The 18,616-nt window shown below is 44.4% G+C and overlaps 1 protein-coding gene across 1 annotated transcript in view; it reads right to left on the bottom strand.

Moving 5' to 3' along the window:
• Positions 1–6,451: 6,451 nt before the first annotated feature.
• The window catches only part of LOC144126026 (lysosomal dipeptide transporter MFSD1-like), a 27,278-nt gene continuing 15,113 nt past the window's right edge, over positions 6,452–18,616 (bottom strand). The window contains exons 7-13 of the mRNA XM_077659905.1: positions 17,531–17,642; positions 16,836–16,892; positions 13,782–13,938; positions 13,027–13,124; positions 9,286–9,398; positions 8,042–8,089; positions 6,452–6,707 (exon numbers count right to left, since the gene is read on the bottom strand). Coding sequence (XP_077516031.1) covers positions 6,670–6,707; positions 8,042–8,089; positions 9,286–9,398; positions 13,027–13,124; positions 13,782–13,938; positions 16,836–16,892; positions 17,531–17,642 — 623 coding nt within the window. The 3' untranslated portion in view covers positions 6,452–6,669. The remainder of the gene's footprint in view (positions 6,708–8,041; positions 8,090–9,285; positions 9,399–13,026; positions 13,125–13,781; positions 13,939–16,835; positions 16,893–17,530; positions 17,643–18,616) is intronic.

The raw sequence follows: 18,616 nt of genomic DNA, 5'->3' as shown, positions 1-18,616 counted from the left end.
GGCCACTCGTGGCAGGCTCTCTTCTTCGCGCCGATTGGACCATCTGGGTCACGTGCGCAGCGCTCCATTTTAGAGCCTTTATTGCGCGCCATTAAGGTTCTGTTCAAATTTGAAAACGGTGCAGCAGTGTGTGAAGCCTGGAATATCCTGCTAAATGCTGAATAAGTGCATACGCATAATGCGTACACAATAAAGGTTGCATAACGAGTTATAAAGGTACACTGTACGAAGCATGGACATGCGAAGCGACTAGAGTGGCGCCGGTTCGCCCAGCTGCTGAAGATCGCAAGGGTCTCGCCAATCTGAGAGCATAACCTCGAAAAATTATCTGCAGTTCATTTTGCACGGTTTCTGGTTACATTAGGTCCCACTAATCGTTTTTTTGCTTAATGTATATTCAAACAGAACACTGCCTTCATACCGAAAAATGAAGGCCCTCTTGAAAAAATGTTTGGTGGTGGGGGGGTGACCGTCCCCTAGACACCCCCCACCCACTGTTCCGGCGTCCCTGCCCGCGGGTCGTCTTCCAATTACTCTTTGCCATGACTACGGACAGGCTGTCCACTTTGTGACAGTCGCATGTGACGGCGCGTAGTGTACGGATGCATTCTTCATGAGCTCACAAATATTATTTTATTTCTGTGCTTTTTTTTGCCAGTATGCTCTCTTTCGTCGAAACTTCGATCACAACACAGTGCTTGACGCTGTCTTTTCGCTTCGGCCATGGACACGACCTTGAATGCAGCGCAATGTGCGCGGTTTTGAATACGAAGAGAAAGCCACTTTTAACTGTTAGCAAGATGCATGGCCCAATATGCATGCAAATTGCAATGCTGCCTGTCTATTGCACTGCACTTAGGGTCACAACTTATTGAACGCCATACGCGCACGCACAGCCTTTCAGGCGAATGTCCATTATTCTCCCTGTGCCGTGGTTTACATGTGAGCAAAAGTTATGGTTCAATAAGCTGTTAAGCACGCTTCTCATAGCGCCTATAAATGCCTATGTCGGACGTTGGCGCCTGTAAATGCTTTTTATCGACCTCGGCACACACATACACTGACAAAAAAAAATGCCTCTCTGGGCTGCAGCTTCCCTTTTAAAAATTTACGTTGTTCATATGCCCATGGCAACCGTTTCCGCTCGCGCAGCTCTCTGGCAGTTCAGCGTTTTTTTTTTTCCCCGTGGTCGGGCAAGGATCTACACCTCAGCAATTTCTAAAGAAAAAAAATGTAGAGGACAATCCGCTGTAAATGTGCCGCGAATGACAGCGGCAGCATGTGCCCTGGCATGTTGGCTTAGAGAGATGCTGCTGACGTGTTTTTGAAAGCTGATTTGCAGACAGAGATTTGGGGGATGATTTTCAGACGCGATTGTGAGCGATGCTGCTATAGTAAAAATGCCTTATAGAGAAATCATTGACACATTGTTTCGTAATGCCGAAGGTCGGGGTCCCGATGGCCCTCATGTACTACTGATGCATTTTGTTCGCGGACCTCGGGGTGATCACGCGTTTATGACGTAGACATGCTGGTTCCTGGGCGCGATGGCCAGTCTTTGCGCGCCACTTGCTGCCGTACCAAAGCGGCAAGTGAAGCATAGGACTATAAAAAAAAATTTCAGGAGACACTTAGGAGAGGAGGGGGAGGAAAAAACTTTTATTACAGCGCCATAGTTTGCTTGTCTTCTTGAGTGGAGCTCTCAGTCCAGGGCTCCACGTGCCGCCGCTATCCTGCGAGGCCCGCCAAAGCAGCTGTCGCTGGTCTTGCGGGTCCGTGCCGGTCAGAGCGGTCTCAAGAAGGGCTCTCACTCTTCAAAAAATTTCAAAGTACAAAAACACTTCACCCGTGAAGTCACAATGAGTTTCCTATTTTGATGCAGCCTCTGAACACAAAGCGCACACCAGTGTCACGTTGCCGGTGCACACTCTCGAGAGACTCACGGGCTAATAATATCTTTATGCGCAATAACGAATCGCCGCTGTCCCCAACAGGTCAGCCGCTGTTTAGGCGCGGGGACAACTTTTGTTGAGTGATAAACATCGCTTTCTCATTCTGCAAAAAAATTTCAGTTTTTGCGTGTGTGTCGGTGCGCGTGCGCCAGAATATGTCAAAGTCTTAGCCTTTGGGTGACAGCAAAAAATATTCTGCTACAATACAGCGTTGAGACTGCCAGCAAATTTCAAAAACAGGCATTTAATGTTAGATGAGCGCTTTTTTTCTTCGTAGCATTAGCAGCGGTGCAATGCATCAGGATACAGCGCAGATGTGCTAACTAGCAGACTGATTAATATTGAATAATTAACTTTTCAACAATTAGCGTCAAGCTTCTTATTTATCGAGAGCTGCAAGTAATATCTATATCAGTTTTTAGAATGACGAAAAATACCATTTTCGTCGAAGCTGCAGTGCAAGGAATTATGGGGCCGCACACGCGTGCGAAGCGAAACCGCTCGGCCAGAAAGAGCGCTAGCCAGAACGCGCGTCACACAGCGGTGCGGGTGTCACGTTCTCCTTTAGCAATGCCGGACTGAGAGTTAAAAGGTGTATTTAGTGTTAGTTAACCTGCAGCTGCAACTTAACTCGACTTGGTTGTATTTTTATGCACACCCCCGCTGACAATGCCCAACTGAACAAGGCACTCTTATAACTCGAAAAGCCCATTAAAAAAAAAAAACTGCGAACAGTCTTGACAACCTGCGCAACCGGCATTATTCTACTAAGCCTTACTGTGTTTCAAGCGTTTCGTATCGCTTGAAACGCAGCGCTAAAACTCCCCTTCCACCCCGCTACGGTTCAGATACGTACGACTGCTCTAGGGCCAATGAGGGCATTTGCTTCCGAAAGACATTGGTATCATCCCGTTTTAGCAGAGACATCCCTATAAAGAGCACTGATACCGCTCCGTTAGGAAAACGTTTAGGAAATTTTGCTCTCCCCTCGACCGACAGTTGCGCGGCACCGCCACTAAGGTCTATTGCCACACGTGCAGAACGTGCGACTGAATGACGTCACGTTAATAATGATAATAATTGTTTTTTTTTGAGAAAGGAAATGGCGCAGTGTCTGTCTCATATATCGTTGGACACCTGAACCGCACCGCAGGGGAAGGGATAAAGGAGGGAGTGAGAGAAGGAGGTGCCGTAGTGGAGGGCTCCGGAATGATTTCGACCACCTGGGGATCTTTAACGTGCACTGACATCGCACAGCACACGGGCGCCTTGGAGTTTTTCCTCCATAAAAACGCAGCCGCCGCGGTCGGGTTCGAACCCGGGAACTCCGGATCAGTAGTCGAGCGCCCTAACCACTGAGCCACCGCGGCGGGTACGTCACGTTAACGCCAAAGCCAAAAGTGCCGCTTATGTAGCATATGGTCGACGCCGCTACACGCTGTACCGCTAGAGCCGCTTCTGGCGATCGCCTCCCGTTCTACGAGTCACTATCTATTCATCGATATGTCAAAGCACCCCGAATCAGCAGTGGTAGGCGCGTTTCGTTGCTGCGCTGCAAGCTAATTAGTGAACAATTAATGGGGTAGCGTCCAGTGAATGTCACGCACTTCTTGGGTGTACGCACGTTTATTGCGTATAGTCACTGAGCGAGCTTCGCAAGGTTCTCTAATGATTTTTTTTAATTAGAAGTTTTGTGTAAGAAACGACTGCGGATCTTCTGGCAGGGCGGTCTGCAAGTTCTTTCCGGGATCACACGAAGGATACCCGCCGCGGTGGCTCAGTGGTTAGGGCGCTCGGCTAATGATCCGGAGTACCAGGGTTCGAACCCGACCGCGGCGGCCGAGTTTCGATGAAGCCGAAACGCAAAGGCGCCCGTGTGCTTTGCGATGTCTGTGCACGTTAAAGATCCCCAGGTGGTAGAAATTATTCCGGAGCCCTCCACTACGGCACCTCTTTTCTTCTCTTATCAGTCCCTTCCCTTACGGCGCGCTTCAGGTGTCCGCCGATATGCGAGACGGATACTACGCCATTTCCTTTCCCCAAAAACAAAATTTTCAAAACCGCTATAGGTGGAGGCGTTGTGCAGTTTTAACACTGCACAATAGAATTTTTCACTCCGAAAAATTCCGTTCCCCCTGAATGAAGACGTGGCCGCGTCACTCGCACCGATACAAAATCGAGGCTGCACGGGTGCTTACCAAAGCCGGCGTAAGATCATTCTATTCAGGCGCCATTTAGTTTATTTTAAGATTTCGAGGAAAGGAAATGGCGCAGTAACTGTCTCACGTATCTCGGTGGACAACCGAACCGCGCCGTAAGGGAAGGGATCGATAAGGGAAAGAATGAAAAAAGAGGTGCCGTAGTGGAGGGCTCCGGAATAATTTCGACCACACGGGCGCCTTTTACGTTTCGCCTCCATCGAAACGCGGCCGCCGCGGTCGGGTTCCTTCGATCCCGGACGTCCCCGCTCAGTAGACGAGTGACAACCACTGAGCCACCGCGGCGGGCGTTTCTCGCCTTCATAAGACATTTAGCAGTAGCGCGACCCTCCGGTGCCTGCCAGTCCCAACGCAACTACAGATTTGCCTTACGGCAAAGGAATGAGATAGGGAATGGACATTAAAATCCCTTCACTCTTGGGCTTGTTTTAGGGAACATTTAACAGTGTTGGCTTCGCATAGCCAGAGCAGGTGTGCGTGACCAATATGCAAACACGCCTATTGCGCACGCTTCAAAACCAGTATGCGTGTTCTGGCTTGTGGCCATTCTGCAGGACATGCCCTGCGGAATGGCGAACGAGGAGGTTATGCGCATGCAGATACCTTCCTTAGAAAAAGGCTCATTGCTCAAGTGAGAAGGGGCGGGAGAAACAAAAACGTGAATGGAATCAGGGTAGAATAACCACATTAATACGCAGGACCGCGGTTACTCCTAATACTGTCACCATTGCAGTGTCCCCAAATCGAACTTCTCCCCAATGGCGTGGTCTGATAGCAGGCTGGCCCAAGAAATTCCACCCTCTGAATCCACACAAGTTCCAGCCACAATTAGGACATTAGCGGCTGGTTTTCCCAAGGTTGTTCTCACGGGATATTGTGTGAATATGCCTTTCAGTTTTACGTGTTACTACCTCATCTGTCATGTCTTGCACTTGTATTGCCGAGCCCCACATATCCAAGACTTCAAAACTTTGTGTTGGGCTGCTTCAACATGAAATCATCGGACTCCCTTACAGCAGTTTCTCTTATTCAGGCTTGGAACCAGTCACAACACTACACCATACATTTGACGAAAAATAACGCTGATCCGATCAATACAGACGACTGAAATGACCTTCTGGCTGTCACACAGCACACAGGAGCCTTGTTCACATTTTTTTACATGCATTATCTCGACCAGACGGTCTTCCCTTAAAGACTTCATGTAAAACTTTTACTACAAGAGTTTCAATTAATTTTGATGGAATAAGGAACCTGGCGGTGCAACACTATAGAGCTAGATCTCAAGAGGGGAGGAGTAAGGTTATTCACCACAATGCCCACGAAGAAATGGGTGAATAACAAAACTGAAAGAAAAACTTGCCTGCTATCATAGCCCTCAATGGGACACACCTAATAGAAGACTCTTTTCTCATTTTCTCTAGAAGCTGTTGATTTTTTTTCAGCAATCAAGGCACAGTTTGCCTTGATCAGATTAAAAACTGCTCCGATCACCTCCTGGCTAGAGAGTTATTGAGGTGTGTGGAGGTGTGGGTACTCTTACTGGATGGGGGTACAGCTATCTGTACCTTGTTTGCCCTGGCACATCTGAAAAGTGTAGCCGTTTTTTTTAACCAGGATTAACCAATACGGTTAACATATCATTTAGATCCTATTTATGACTGTACGCAGTTACAGTACTCCACACTACCTAATTACTTTTGTGCCTCAAATGTGAATAAGAATTCTCGTTTGGGCAAGTTGCTTACTGCTCATGTTGACTTCAAAGCACGAAACTGACAAGGAAGAAAAACATGAAAAGACGGGGACGACGGTCGTCCCTGTCGTTTCACGTCCTTCGTCCTTGTCTGTTTCACGCAGTGGAGTCAACATGAACAGTCAGTCACCAACTTGCCCAAACGAGAATTTTAATTTTGTTCCGTCCCATTTTTTCTGCAATGGGCTCTTTCCTCTCCCGAAAAGCGGAGCAAGATCAAGCCATCAAATGTCAAGCTCATTTCCAGGCGCTCGTCCCTGTCGTTTCGTGTCTTTTGTCCTTGTCTGTTTCTCGCTGTGAAGTAAATATAAAATGTGATTAAGTCCTCTTTAATTTTAACTGCCCCTTTTAATTTCCCGTCAACAAGCCTCTCTGGGGTGTGCATTTGACATAGTGCTTTCATTTTGGTTGAGGAATGTGAAGGCAGAGAGAGGGTTAACAAGGTACTACAAGGAAATAAAACTTTCCAATGTCTTGCTTGACCCACACTTGCAAAGTCCAGGGCACAAATACACCACACGAAATTTCTGGCCCATTCGCTGATCCAATGATCATTTTTAATGGTGAAATATGCACATCCTAATGCTTTTATAAAACACAAAATCTGCTGGCTTGCTTACAGCACACGATACAATAAGATATTTTAATGAGCGATGAGGATCAACGAAATTATGGCGAGTGATGATCAGATTTGCTGACTTGTGTCGCTGTCTCATCCACACTCACACTAAGAATTAAAAACTCAGTCTTTCTTCAGCCGACTCCTATTCAGAACTCCACCTGCAGAGGCACAGAAATAGAAATAACAAAAACACTGGCATGAACAACACAGATAGAAAGTGATGGAAGACTACTCTAAGGAACACCCTATAGGATCGAGTGATTGGCTATAGATCATGGCACTTTCTATGAAAAACATTACTAAGGTACTGCTATTTAAAATTTGACATCGTGCAACTGAAGTGGTCATTGTCTGTTGTTTTAGATGGCAAAGTTTCTTTTATTCATTGTGCATGAACTAAACCACATACATCAAAAGCTCGCAATAGGAAAATTGACTATGACAATGTAATGAATACAATATAGGCAGTGTTATTCTTCACGATTTCGTGGCGTAATAAGCAAAATAGTGGACATAATAAAGCCTGCAGAAGGAGCTTAAGTTGCAGTGATGCCTTCTGACTTGTAAAGCTGAGGTTTTACTCAAATGTCATTAGAAAGGCACACCCTATTTGCTGTCATGTAACCAAACACCTATATAGCTTAGGCCAAATAAAAATGGTGAAGCCGTTGCAGTCAAAGAGCAAATTAGAGATCCCAGCCCAAATACAGTGGCCTGCCACAGTACTTAAGTGGAAATAAGAAAAACCCGCTGCATTATCTAGCATAGCTTGCGTCCTCTTGGTTCCTCACTTGCAGACATTGACAATTACTTTTACCTTATGTGCTGATAAGATTATGTGATTTCAGAAGGACAAGACATGATGCAAACTGTTTCGATTATGCAAAACTTTCTTGCTTTAGTACCAGTCTACAGCACATCTTTGAAAGGATAGCAGCTCACTGTTCTGCCTCTTCCTAAGGAGAAAGAGTAGAGTTTTCATGAAAACACAAATTTCTTAAAAGTACACAGGGTTGCCACTGAAAAAGGACACCTTTTCTTGCAAAATACGAAAAAGAGGAGAAAAGAGAAATGGAGAGAATGATAAACTCATTGTTTAATCGTGTAAAGACACCGCAGGGGATCACAAGTGCGATCTGCCCAATAGCCTTAGCCCCTTCTGAGGAGACTAGGATTTTTCTCGCAGTTCTCCAATAACCAATCGAGGCCCTTGAAAAAGAACATCCCTTCAAAGCTCTGAAGGGCTGGGAGAGTTCCATGAAATCCAATGTGGGACAATGGAAAACCGACTGGCCTTAGTACTCGTGTTCTGACAAAGAAGGTAGTACATTCTCGGCTATGCATGAAATCCCTAATAACATACACTTAAGCACACAAACTGCGAAACAAGTTTTTCAATGCAGTAAAGCTGGAGTAATGACTATTATATTTACCTATAGCCTACTATCAAGAATAGCAGAGATTACAGACCACGAGGGTGCCCAGCACTTACCTTGCTTGGCATTCACTATGAGAAGCAAGAGGCAGGCAATGAGAGAGCCTATTGAGAAAAAAAAAAAGCAAATGAAAACCTCCCACACACAAAAAATTTTGCATCGGGATACATTTACACTATGTCCAAACGTGTAACTACATCAAGAGCTATGCAACACATAATGGTAAGCAAATATACCAGGTATCCCCGCTATCTTTAGCCAAGGTATAAAGGGGCTCTGAAACACCTTCCGAGGAGAGCACATCAACTTGCTCAATCACTGCACTGTGTTGTCATGAACACCTGAGGCAAATAATAGACATCTGCACACAGCAGAGAACCCACAATCACACGCGAAAGTTGGTGAGCCCTTTCCGGTGACTTTTTCATGTCCACACTCTCCTCCGTCGTAGGCTCCTGGGTATACCAGCTTAGAAATGGCTATTGATTAGATTCTTTCAGATGTCAGGCAACTACCATGGCCGGCCGCGGCCATGGTAGTGTAGCTCCGAAGGGTGAGGAAGCTCTGACACCGGCGGAGGGGCTGGCAAAGAAATGCCAACTTTGCAGCATGCAAAAAGTGACTAGAGTAGAGCGAAAGGCATGAAGATGCTGAAATTCAAATTTTGAATACAGATAACTCAGCTTCTACAAATCGCATAAAAAAATCCCAGCTGGAGGATATTCGTGAAGTGACATTCTTTAATATCTCAGGCATACTACAACTTTTATTAAAGCCCCTTTCAGAGCCCCTTTAAATATACTCCGTGGAAAAACAGGCTAAAGCAAGTGAAAGCATGTTGTATTTTGTTGAAATGAACAATTAAACAACTTGGAAAAAAAAAAACAAAACTATTTAGCTATTGCATTTTCAGCAGAAGTTCCAAGTGCATAATTCTAACGCATCCCCTCCAAAAAAAGTCTAATGCACAAGTTTTAATCTTGGTGTGTAGTACAGAATAGTTTTAGCAGTGTTGAATAGAAAGTGCACAAAATATCAAAAAATTCCATGTGACCATGTGATCACATGTGTGCCATGACAGCAGCTCTCTCAAACAAAGAGAATGTGGCCGCTAACACACAATTCATAGAAAAATGTTCAAATATTTTTTTTTAGTGCAATAGCACAAACCTAGGTGCTTTAGCCATGCCCTTCACACATAAGCTGTGAATAAATGAATACATGTGAAGTATGGACAGCATGAGGATTACAGTTCAGAGGGTTGTACGCTAACAAGAAGAGAGCAGGCTAGCTGACTTACAGCAAAGCCATGCCATGAGGAAGACCTCGAGGATGAAATACCCACTGCTGTCGACAATCATACCAGACACCATTGCAATGACAGCAAGGCCCAGGTTCTGCACAGACTGCATTCTGCAAACAGTGACAAAGAATCAGTCTGAGTTTGCATTCCCTAGTACATATCGGGGAATCAGTTAAAGCGATGTGAAAGCTGGACAAAAGATGATATAGGACTATGCCTGTTCGCAGACATAACCAGCATGTTATCAGTGAGAGTAATGCAGATTCAGCAGAAAGAATTCACTGCAATTCTGTAGAAAAAATTAATGAAATATAATAAGTAAGCATGGAATGCCAGTGTTAGTACAGAAGAATCGTGGACACACTTGAGCATCCACCTGAGTGCAGGTGCATGGCTAGGCCTGCGCTCAGGTGGATACTTATGAGTAATTTCCCAAACACTTCTATATATTTTAAATCATGCCTTCCACATTTTTAATGCAAGGCAAGGCAAAGATGGCACCTGCACTATGTAAACAATGAGTTTTGCTGCTGTAAGGTTTGTCATGTGAAACAAAATTTTAGGGGTGCACAAATATTCGAAATTTCGACTATTGAATTCCGTGCAGACTTCCATAAATTTGACCATGGCAAACCGCAAAATTAGGGCAAATTACAAATTATCCGAAGGTTGAATTTGACGTTCCAGGAAAACGGCACAAAAGCAACCTTTTTACTTTTTTCTCCATCATTTATCGCATGCACTGATCATGTTCAGACACTACTAAACTCCGTTTCGTACATTGCAGGCAACGCCACCAAAGCTAGCGCACCTGTTCGCGCAAGCTTAGTCCGCACCCAAAAAGCATTTCACCATACAAAGAAAATGAACACAAGTATATATTGTTGCAACAAACTTTAAGTGCCATGGCTGGAACCTTCTGGACTTCGTTTTAGCTCTTGCCACGATTTCATCCTGTGACTCAGCAAGACTTCAAAAAGCAAGAATTACATGTGCCAATATGAAACATGCTTGGTAGGATGAATTGCTTTTACTCAATCCACGCCAAAAAAGTGGTTCACACTCATGAAAGATTTTAGCCAGAGGGCCCAAACATTGAGCGCCTCACAGCTGCGACTGTGCTTTTAAATGCTACCACTTCATTTTATACTTCCCTTTGTTTTTGTCCAAACACTCACTGAAATTTCAAGAACTAATAATAAGTGGCGGACTAATAGTGTTTCGTGGACACACTACTCCAGCAGCCTCAGCAGCAATGCCTGCTATGCATGAAACGGAGTATAGGCTTGGAACTCGCACGAAATTTCACAAGTGGGCCTTCTCACACGATACCTAATGGGAACAAGATGGCCAACCACCCACTTTGATTTTGGTCCTTCCATAAAGCGTTACATACTTTACATCCGCACCCATGGCATTCGTACTGTCACCTTCCTAACTCCCCTACTGTGAGCTCTGCCATCTCGTTTTCGTCTAGCGAACTGTAACTTATTCACTTGAGACTCCTGAGGTGGAGAACCGAAGTGTCACAGTAGCGCAAGCAATTGTGTAAAAATCCTGCCTACTGCTTGGTGCGTTGTAGTTTCAGCTTCTGAACATCACCACCAGCCCACGGTGGCTTTTGGCTGTGCATTCGCGAGCTGTCAGAATCCAGCTAGGAGTCACTTTTGGATGCCAACTAACATATTGCTGGTCATTTCTTTTTCCTTCCTAATGCAATCTCATCGTTCTGCGACACCTATGTGCTTTCGCCTCGCTTGCGGTCACCTCATTACGTCCACGTTGTGCTTCCAGCATGCTGAAACTGTGCGCTCATCCAGGACTTTTCCGTTTTTGTGCGATAGAGCCTGTTCATAAGGCTTCGTTCACCGCATTTTCACATTTTGGGCATTTTTATAGATTGACCTTTGGATAATTTGGGCATTTATTCTGGCTTGTTCGAAGTCAGAATTAACATGATAGGTAATGAAACCTTATTATTTTTAGTTGCCAGCCACGTATCAGAGTAAAACCTCGTTGATACGTTCCCGGTTCATACGATTTACCGGTTCGTACGCTCAAAATCGCGGACATTGAAAATGTCCCATAAAGTTACACAATTTTCTCGGTTAATACGTTCCCGGAAAACACAATTTTTCGGCCACTACGTTTAAAATTTCGACAAATTGTGGTCGTATAACACGTTTTTTGACCAACCACACATGTGCAAACATACAAGCGGGCCGAACGAGAGGGCACGAGACATGTTTTTTGGGGCAGTCACCCGCCGTGGTGGCTTCTCTGCAGTGCCTCGGCGCAATGAGGCGAAGCACCACCATCACCACCACACCAAGAACAAAAAATAAAAACTGCTCGCTAGCATTCGCGACGGCCGTTTCTGCGGGGACGCGATATGAAGAGCAGAAACGCTGAGGTTTCTTCGCAGTGCATACGGGAAAGGAGGCGAAGCTTCTACGAACTACAGCAATGCGCGTATATACGAACGGGCCGGGTCTGGAAAACGCAGCTTAAAAAGCATAAACACTGCGACAATCAGCCGCCGCGGTGGCTTTCCTACAGTACTTGGGAGCAAAGGGGCGAAGCATGCGAAAATGACAAGGAAGAGTTTTTGGTTACCTCACAAGAGCTGAACAACAGTTACATTTCTCAAAATCAGGCGGTTTGGATCATACGTTTTCACGGATAATACGTTTTCCCCGCAATGACAAAAAAAAAAACGTATCAACAAGGTTTTAGTGTAATTGATTTTATTTTTTTTACTTATTCTGAATGGCCACATTACAGGTTTCATACTGGTATGCTATCTAATCAAGCAGCATACATTTCTGTGCACATGATGGTTCTTTATATGGTGCTGAGTCAGTCTAATTTTGCTTATTTCAGTTCCAAGGCCAAACACTATTTTGAGAAATGTAATGGACGCTTGCTTCCCGATCTTTTTGTAAATATTTTTGCATACTGAACAGATATTCAATGTTAAATTCAATATTTGAAGCCATTTTTCTTCATATTTGTATTCTATTTGTATTCAAAATTTCAATATTTGTACACCCCTAATTAGTTGTGCTTATCTCGCCTCAAGGCTAATTTAGGAATGAGCAATCAACTGCCACTGCTGAGAAAAACAGGGCTGCAATAATGCCACAGTAATGTCCCACCAGCTCCCTCTGGTAGACTTTAGTTGGTTAATCTGGCTCCCTAGAGGACAATAATACCATTACGTGCGGCTTAACTAAAAGCAAAAATGCGAGTCAATTGAGAGACTATTTTAGCCCTCAGAATTATTTAAAATGATGCAAAGTGTTCTACCAAGACGGGAAAAATTCACAACCGATTTAAAAGACTAATGCCTGGCCTGGTGCTCGGCTTCTCTGGGACAAAATGCTTGGGAAAATGGGCGTTTGATCTCACCTCGTAAAACCAGTAACACGTCAGCTATGGTGTTCTCAGGCCAAGCTACCCATGTGGGTTTAAAATCAAATCATCATGATCACAATCACTATGTCACAAAACCATAACCCCACAAGCACAACCTGTGCAGGTAGTCATTATTGCAAAAACATCAACCAACACTCCTGCTGAAAAAGTTTAGTCATATCAGAAAACTGGGAATTTGCAATGCAGTGCCTGGGACAGCTCCCAGCTGGGGCAACTTCAAATGCATTGGGAGCCCCAAGGAAGGTGACCAAGACCAGCAAGGAATTAAAAGGGAAGGTTCAGAGAGCTGTGGTGACTCACATGCCATAGGCCGTGCCCAGCTGATGTTCTGGAATCACCATGGCAACCAATGGCCAGAAGGCACATGCCAAGAGTGAGTACATCAGCCCCATAAGAACCTGTACAAAGCATTTGCAATGGCATAGTCTGAAGCAGAATGCGCAGCCTGTAGGCACAAAGTGGAAATTGCATTGCACAAAAAGGCCAAATTCTTTCCATTGTTTCTAAGCAGCTGCTGGCACCAGCAATCTTAAGCAACAATGCCAGGTTTCAACAGACTATCTTGATACATCCTCCTCCTCAAAGCACAAGATTTTTTAATATGAGTATTACCTTATAGAAAATTGCCCATACACCATTCTGCTTAAATGGGCTCAACCAGTGAAAGAACAGAGCCTGCACTGCGTATTATGAGTTACAGCAAAGCTTACTTAGGTTGCACCGAAAGGGAATTCTAAAGGCCACTTGATGCTTATGTCTGAGCATCAGAATTCACATTCAATGCAAAGCTGTTATATTTTCCCAAGAGAACAAACTGCACGTTATCCACTAATGCGGTATTACAGGGCAGGTGACCATGCATTGTTCATGCAGAACCTCTAATTAAGTGAACAGTATGTAACACACTTGCACTGGTCTTAATTTGGTGAAAATGACGAGATGCTTGTTCATGCCAATGGGGCCAAATCAAAAAGTCAATCTGTAAATGAAGCCTCAGGGTTTAGCATGTTTTGAGTGAAACATGATGTGGACAGCAGAGATGTTTGTGAAATTACCATGGCGACCCAGGGATTGAGGAAGGTGAATGCCAGCAAACCGTGAGCGGCAAGTGTCCCAAAGACAGCTACTGTGACCCAGATCAGGTTTCTGCCCAGCAAGTCCACAAGGATGCCGAAGACAGGCGAGGCAAATGCCGAAATGAGGTACGGGACACTAGAGGAAGAAGAACGACAGGGAGGGAAAAGAGGGATTTGCTTTTTTAGTACTCCATGTGTCAAACTACGGTTTGAAGGAAAAATACATGAAGGGCAAAAAGTAAGTATAGACAGCAGGCACAATATAGCAGTCTCATGTGCAGTATCGTATTTTCTGGTCTATAAGTCACACCTGTGTGCAAGTTGCAATCCTCTGCAGATGGCAGTTTTTCAAGGGAAAAAAAAAAAACACAAGTTGTACTGGTGTATAAGACGTTCCTGCTAATTCGACAAGCTCTTTTCAGCATGCCTTGTTCCCTCAGTCTACCCTATTTGTTGGCTTCATTGACCAGAGCGCTCTTGTGGCTTTGCACCAGTCCCGAATAATTTTTTCACTCATGGTGAATTGTCTCCCTGGTGCCTGTTTCCCATTCTCCAGAGCTTATTCAATTCAATGGTGCGCAACTTGAATTTTGCATCATAGCTCTTTCACCGCAAACAGGCACTGTCATGCTGAGCAAGAATAATGCATGACGCACGTGAAGTTGTGCATCATGCATCATGTGTCATACGCGGATGTGACGCCGAAATCGAAAATTTTGAGAATATGGCTGGACCAGCTGGACTAGATGCAGCGGTGGCGAGTGCTTTGCACTGTTACCACATCTAGACCGGATGTTGCAAGATTATGTGATTCTACCCATAAAATAATGTTTTAAGAATAACTTGGTTTTTTTCCTCTTTAGCACATCTATTTTCTTTTCAAAGTTACTGGACATGGCAAAAGATGGCGTGTGGTTGTTTAAGATGCACCAATGAAAAATTCAGAAAAAAATTCGAAGGGCAGTTCAAGTTGCGTACACGCTGTGAAGGCAAAAGCAATAGTGTGTCATCGTGAGAGTTTGACCTCGACGCAGGTTGAGCACTGAGAAATGAAACGGAGGCGTGTCTCACCTCCGAATGCTGATTCCACAAATGCTGAATCCACAAAGGTCCGAGTGAATACCTTTCACGAGCTAGCCTCCAACCCGACTAAGAAATGTATTCTATATAGAATATGAAACAATATGGCACTACTCGCAACGATGTAGGACGAATGGTTGCAGGTGTAGGACCAATGGTTGCATCGCAATTGTAATAAGAAAATTGGTTTTGAGAAAAGAAAATGTACTAACTCTCTCACATCTCAGTGGATGCCTCAACTGCAGCTTAAGGGAAGAGGTAGTCTGGGAACATATACATTTGAAGGTGCATATGTCGTTGGTTTGAATTCCCATCGCAGGCTAGCCTCCAACTTGACTAGAACATGTAAGCTATATGCGACAAGGAACTGTAAGACACATCCGGAATGCTGTACAACGAATGGTTCCTCATATTTTTGGTACGAATGCAGTTAGGAATGCTGGCACAACATTTGGGATCAGCCAGTGGGAAATATACAAGACAGATCATATTTATACGATTGTCTGAAATTGCAGCGTTTGGCTTGCTGTGTGCGTCCTATGGTTGCTTGCTGACATTTGATGACATGACATTGCCCTATTTTTCTTGCCATCGCTGGGATTTTCTGTACAATCCGCAAGTACACACACTTAACACACACCACCGGCTTTTCTCGTAACGGGGCTTTAGTAAGGCTTTTGCCTTAAATAAAAAAAGGAGAACATAAAATCCCAGCGATGGCAAGAAAAATAGGGTGATGTCATGTCATCAAACAACCATAGGACGCACACAGCAAGCCAAACGCTGCAATTTCAGACAGTCATATAAATATGATCTGTCTTATATATCTCTCACTGGCTGATCTCAATGTTTTGCGAGCTTTCCCAACAAAATTTGTACCAAAAACATGAGGAACCATTCGTTATACAGCATTCCGGTTTCGGTTTCTTGAATCCAAGATCCAAGAAATGGCCTATAATTGTTACGGGACCCCTATGTATGTATGCATTGGTTCCCCTATATATACTCCGACAAGGGGCACCCATCTGGGGACAGTTGTGTACCGGATTTGGTAGGCAAATAAAATCCTATGGGTGGTGGTACAGAAATAAAACCGCAATTAAATAATAGGTAAACATTGTATATATGCAATTACTAATTGAAGTGCTACCATATTGCACCACAAGCCGAATTCTAGGCCCACCTTGACCCCCCAAATGAAGCAAATTCCGTTTGGGACGTATCTTGACGGGGTGTAACTCAACGGGTAGACGTGCACCGTAATTTCTCTGATAGATGGCGCTACGCATCGATCGCTCCGCTAGGCGCAAAAGTTGTTACTTTTCTGAACCGCTCAGGGTTTTCTTCACTGGCCCCGCTGGATGCGGAAAGACATAAAGACGAACGGAAAAGCAGGGAGGGATGCGGAAAGACTTGTTTTACGCATGGCCAATAAAGCTAACGCTCGTTACCTAAATGTCTTCTAGAAGGTGGCGGCTTTTTTTCTTTTGCAGGTCCAGACATAACGATAGTCAGTCATAACTATCGGATTTTCCGGTTTTCTCAATATTATTATAAGTGGATTGCACTGTACATATCAAGAAAAGATTTCAGACAATCCCTCCTTCAAAAGAATTTGTGAAAACACAGAATGTGGACAAATGTAAGCGTGTATATGTACAGTTGTGGAGAAAATAATATGGCCCATGCTTTGGCAGCCCAAATGTTCCTACACATCATATTGAAAAATTAATGGGTTTTATATAACTACGCAAGTAAATGTGCTTTGTGTGCTTTAGCATAAAGGCAGCAAGCTTTTCTATTTGCTACAAAGCGCGAGGGAAGCATTGGAAAGCAAAAGTACAGTCTATATTAATCTCTCCGTCGCTGCACACATGATAATGTCCACATAAACTCTACTGAATATGAACTAGATCTTCAACCTGTAAAAAAAAATGTCTGAAGTGAACTCACCTGTCAACTGAGTTTGCTTCGACAGCTGAGAACTGGTATTTCCTCTGGAAGAACACCCTGTCAATAGAAAGAATAATCACTGTGGCAAAATTGTCTCGCTACTAACACCATTTGATTAGAACTGCTTCATGAACACTCTTTGAATGGAAGAAAAATAGTAAATTGTGGGACAACTCCTATAGTACCAGTAATCATGCTTGGAAACAGTAGACTGTGCAATGGCAAGAAAGGCAAGCAAAAAGCAAGTACGATCGTAAAAAAAACCTTGCGGTAGAAAGAACTGTGTTGGACATGGCATATTACATAAGGGAAGATTAAAAAAAATGCTCTAGAGTCCGCAACTGCAGATAACCTACACAGTGCAAAATTTCAGAACTTAACACATACTGCTTGTGGACTGCATAGAAAATATTACGGTACGCTAGCTTTTAGATTTGGTAAAAGATGACTGCCGAATAAGTATTCAGGCAGAGCAACTGCTCATATGCCTTAGCAAAGCTAAGTTGGCCCATAAATCCAAGGTTCTCCTTGCCCACTTGTCAACCATCCTCTGCTGCTGTCACCAGAGATATTAAGGCTGATTTGCCCTAGGCACCGAGTGGAAGCAAAAAAAATTCCAGAGGCAAAGACTGACTTCACACAAGTCAGCAAGAACAGAACACCATCTCCTCTTAAATTTTCTGAATTGCACTCACGTGCCCAGTCCAATAAAAGGAAAAATGGTGACATAGTAGGACACGCAGATGAAGCACAGCAGCCAGAAGGTCTTGGGAAAGTAGCGCACATCAGTCAGCTTCACCACCTCACCTGCACGGATGCCAACACAAACTGTCACCGCAAGGCAAGAGTGATGTCATTTACACATATCCCCTTCACAACATGCATTATGTTTTATTGCCAAGAAAAGTCTGAAAATCTGTGTGGGTATATTTCGAGCCCCTATTTCACAAAAATAACACAACATGAATGAATCAAGAACTTTAGGAATTCAAGCATTTCGTGCACTTCAACGCTCACAAAATTTCAGCCGTATTCTTTCCTCAGACGAGCCGTAGGTAGCGCATGAGCAAACTTCCAATAATCCTCGAGGCACGCACCGCATATTTCTAAATAAGCAAAGGTGACAGTTTCCACACCCCCTTGCTGCTCCAAAACTTATGCAAAGTTCACAGGTGTTGTTGCTTGCAGAGGTGAACACTCGAAGCTTTGCCCCAACAAGAGACATGCTGGAGAGTGAGGTCGCTTGGGAAGCACTAGGTGCTGGAAGTGCGCAGTCCATGACTAAGCCAATGACACAACAACACAACAAGATGGAGCTGAATCAAAGCTGTGCTGTGATTCCGGTCAGCCTGCAATTCAGCGATGGCAGCTACTAAATGAAAGTTTGCTGCAGCCAGCCTAGGCCAGCCTAAACTGTGGAGCCACCGCATTGCAGAGAAGCACATTGAAGTGACAATGACATGTGGTAGCTATGGATATGGGCACATGTGCATGGATCAGACCGTGACCGCTCGGACACTGGAGCCTGCGATATGGAGTGGAAACTAGAGCGAAGAATGTTTTGTCTCCAAAGTCAGCAACTGCAAGTGTATTCTTTGCATGCTACGTCGTGTTGCCAGCGCCACTGTCTTGACGCGTCGCCACGATTCGATTAGTGCATTAGGAGCACCAGTGAAGTTTCCTTGCGATGCGTGGTGCAGCTCATGGTTGCTTTACAAAAGATAACTTCAGCTGATGATAGGTACGCTTTGACTGAGACGTTCACGATAAGCCACTTCCTA

This window comes from Amblyomma americanum, chromosome 3 (genome assembly GCF_052857255.1).
Source record: "Amblyomma americanum isolate KBUSLIRL-KWMA chromosome 3, ASM5285725v1, whole genome shotgun sequence".
Classification (NCBI taxonomy): Eukaryota; Metazoa; Arthropoda; class Arachnida; order Ixodida; family Ixodidae; genus Amblyomma; species Amblyomma americanum.
Note: the sequence above shows the minus strand (reverse complement) of the source record. Positions and strands in the feature narration are given on the sequence as shown.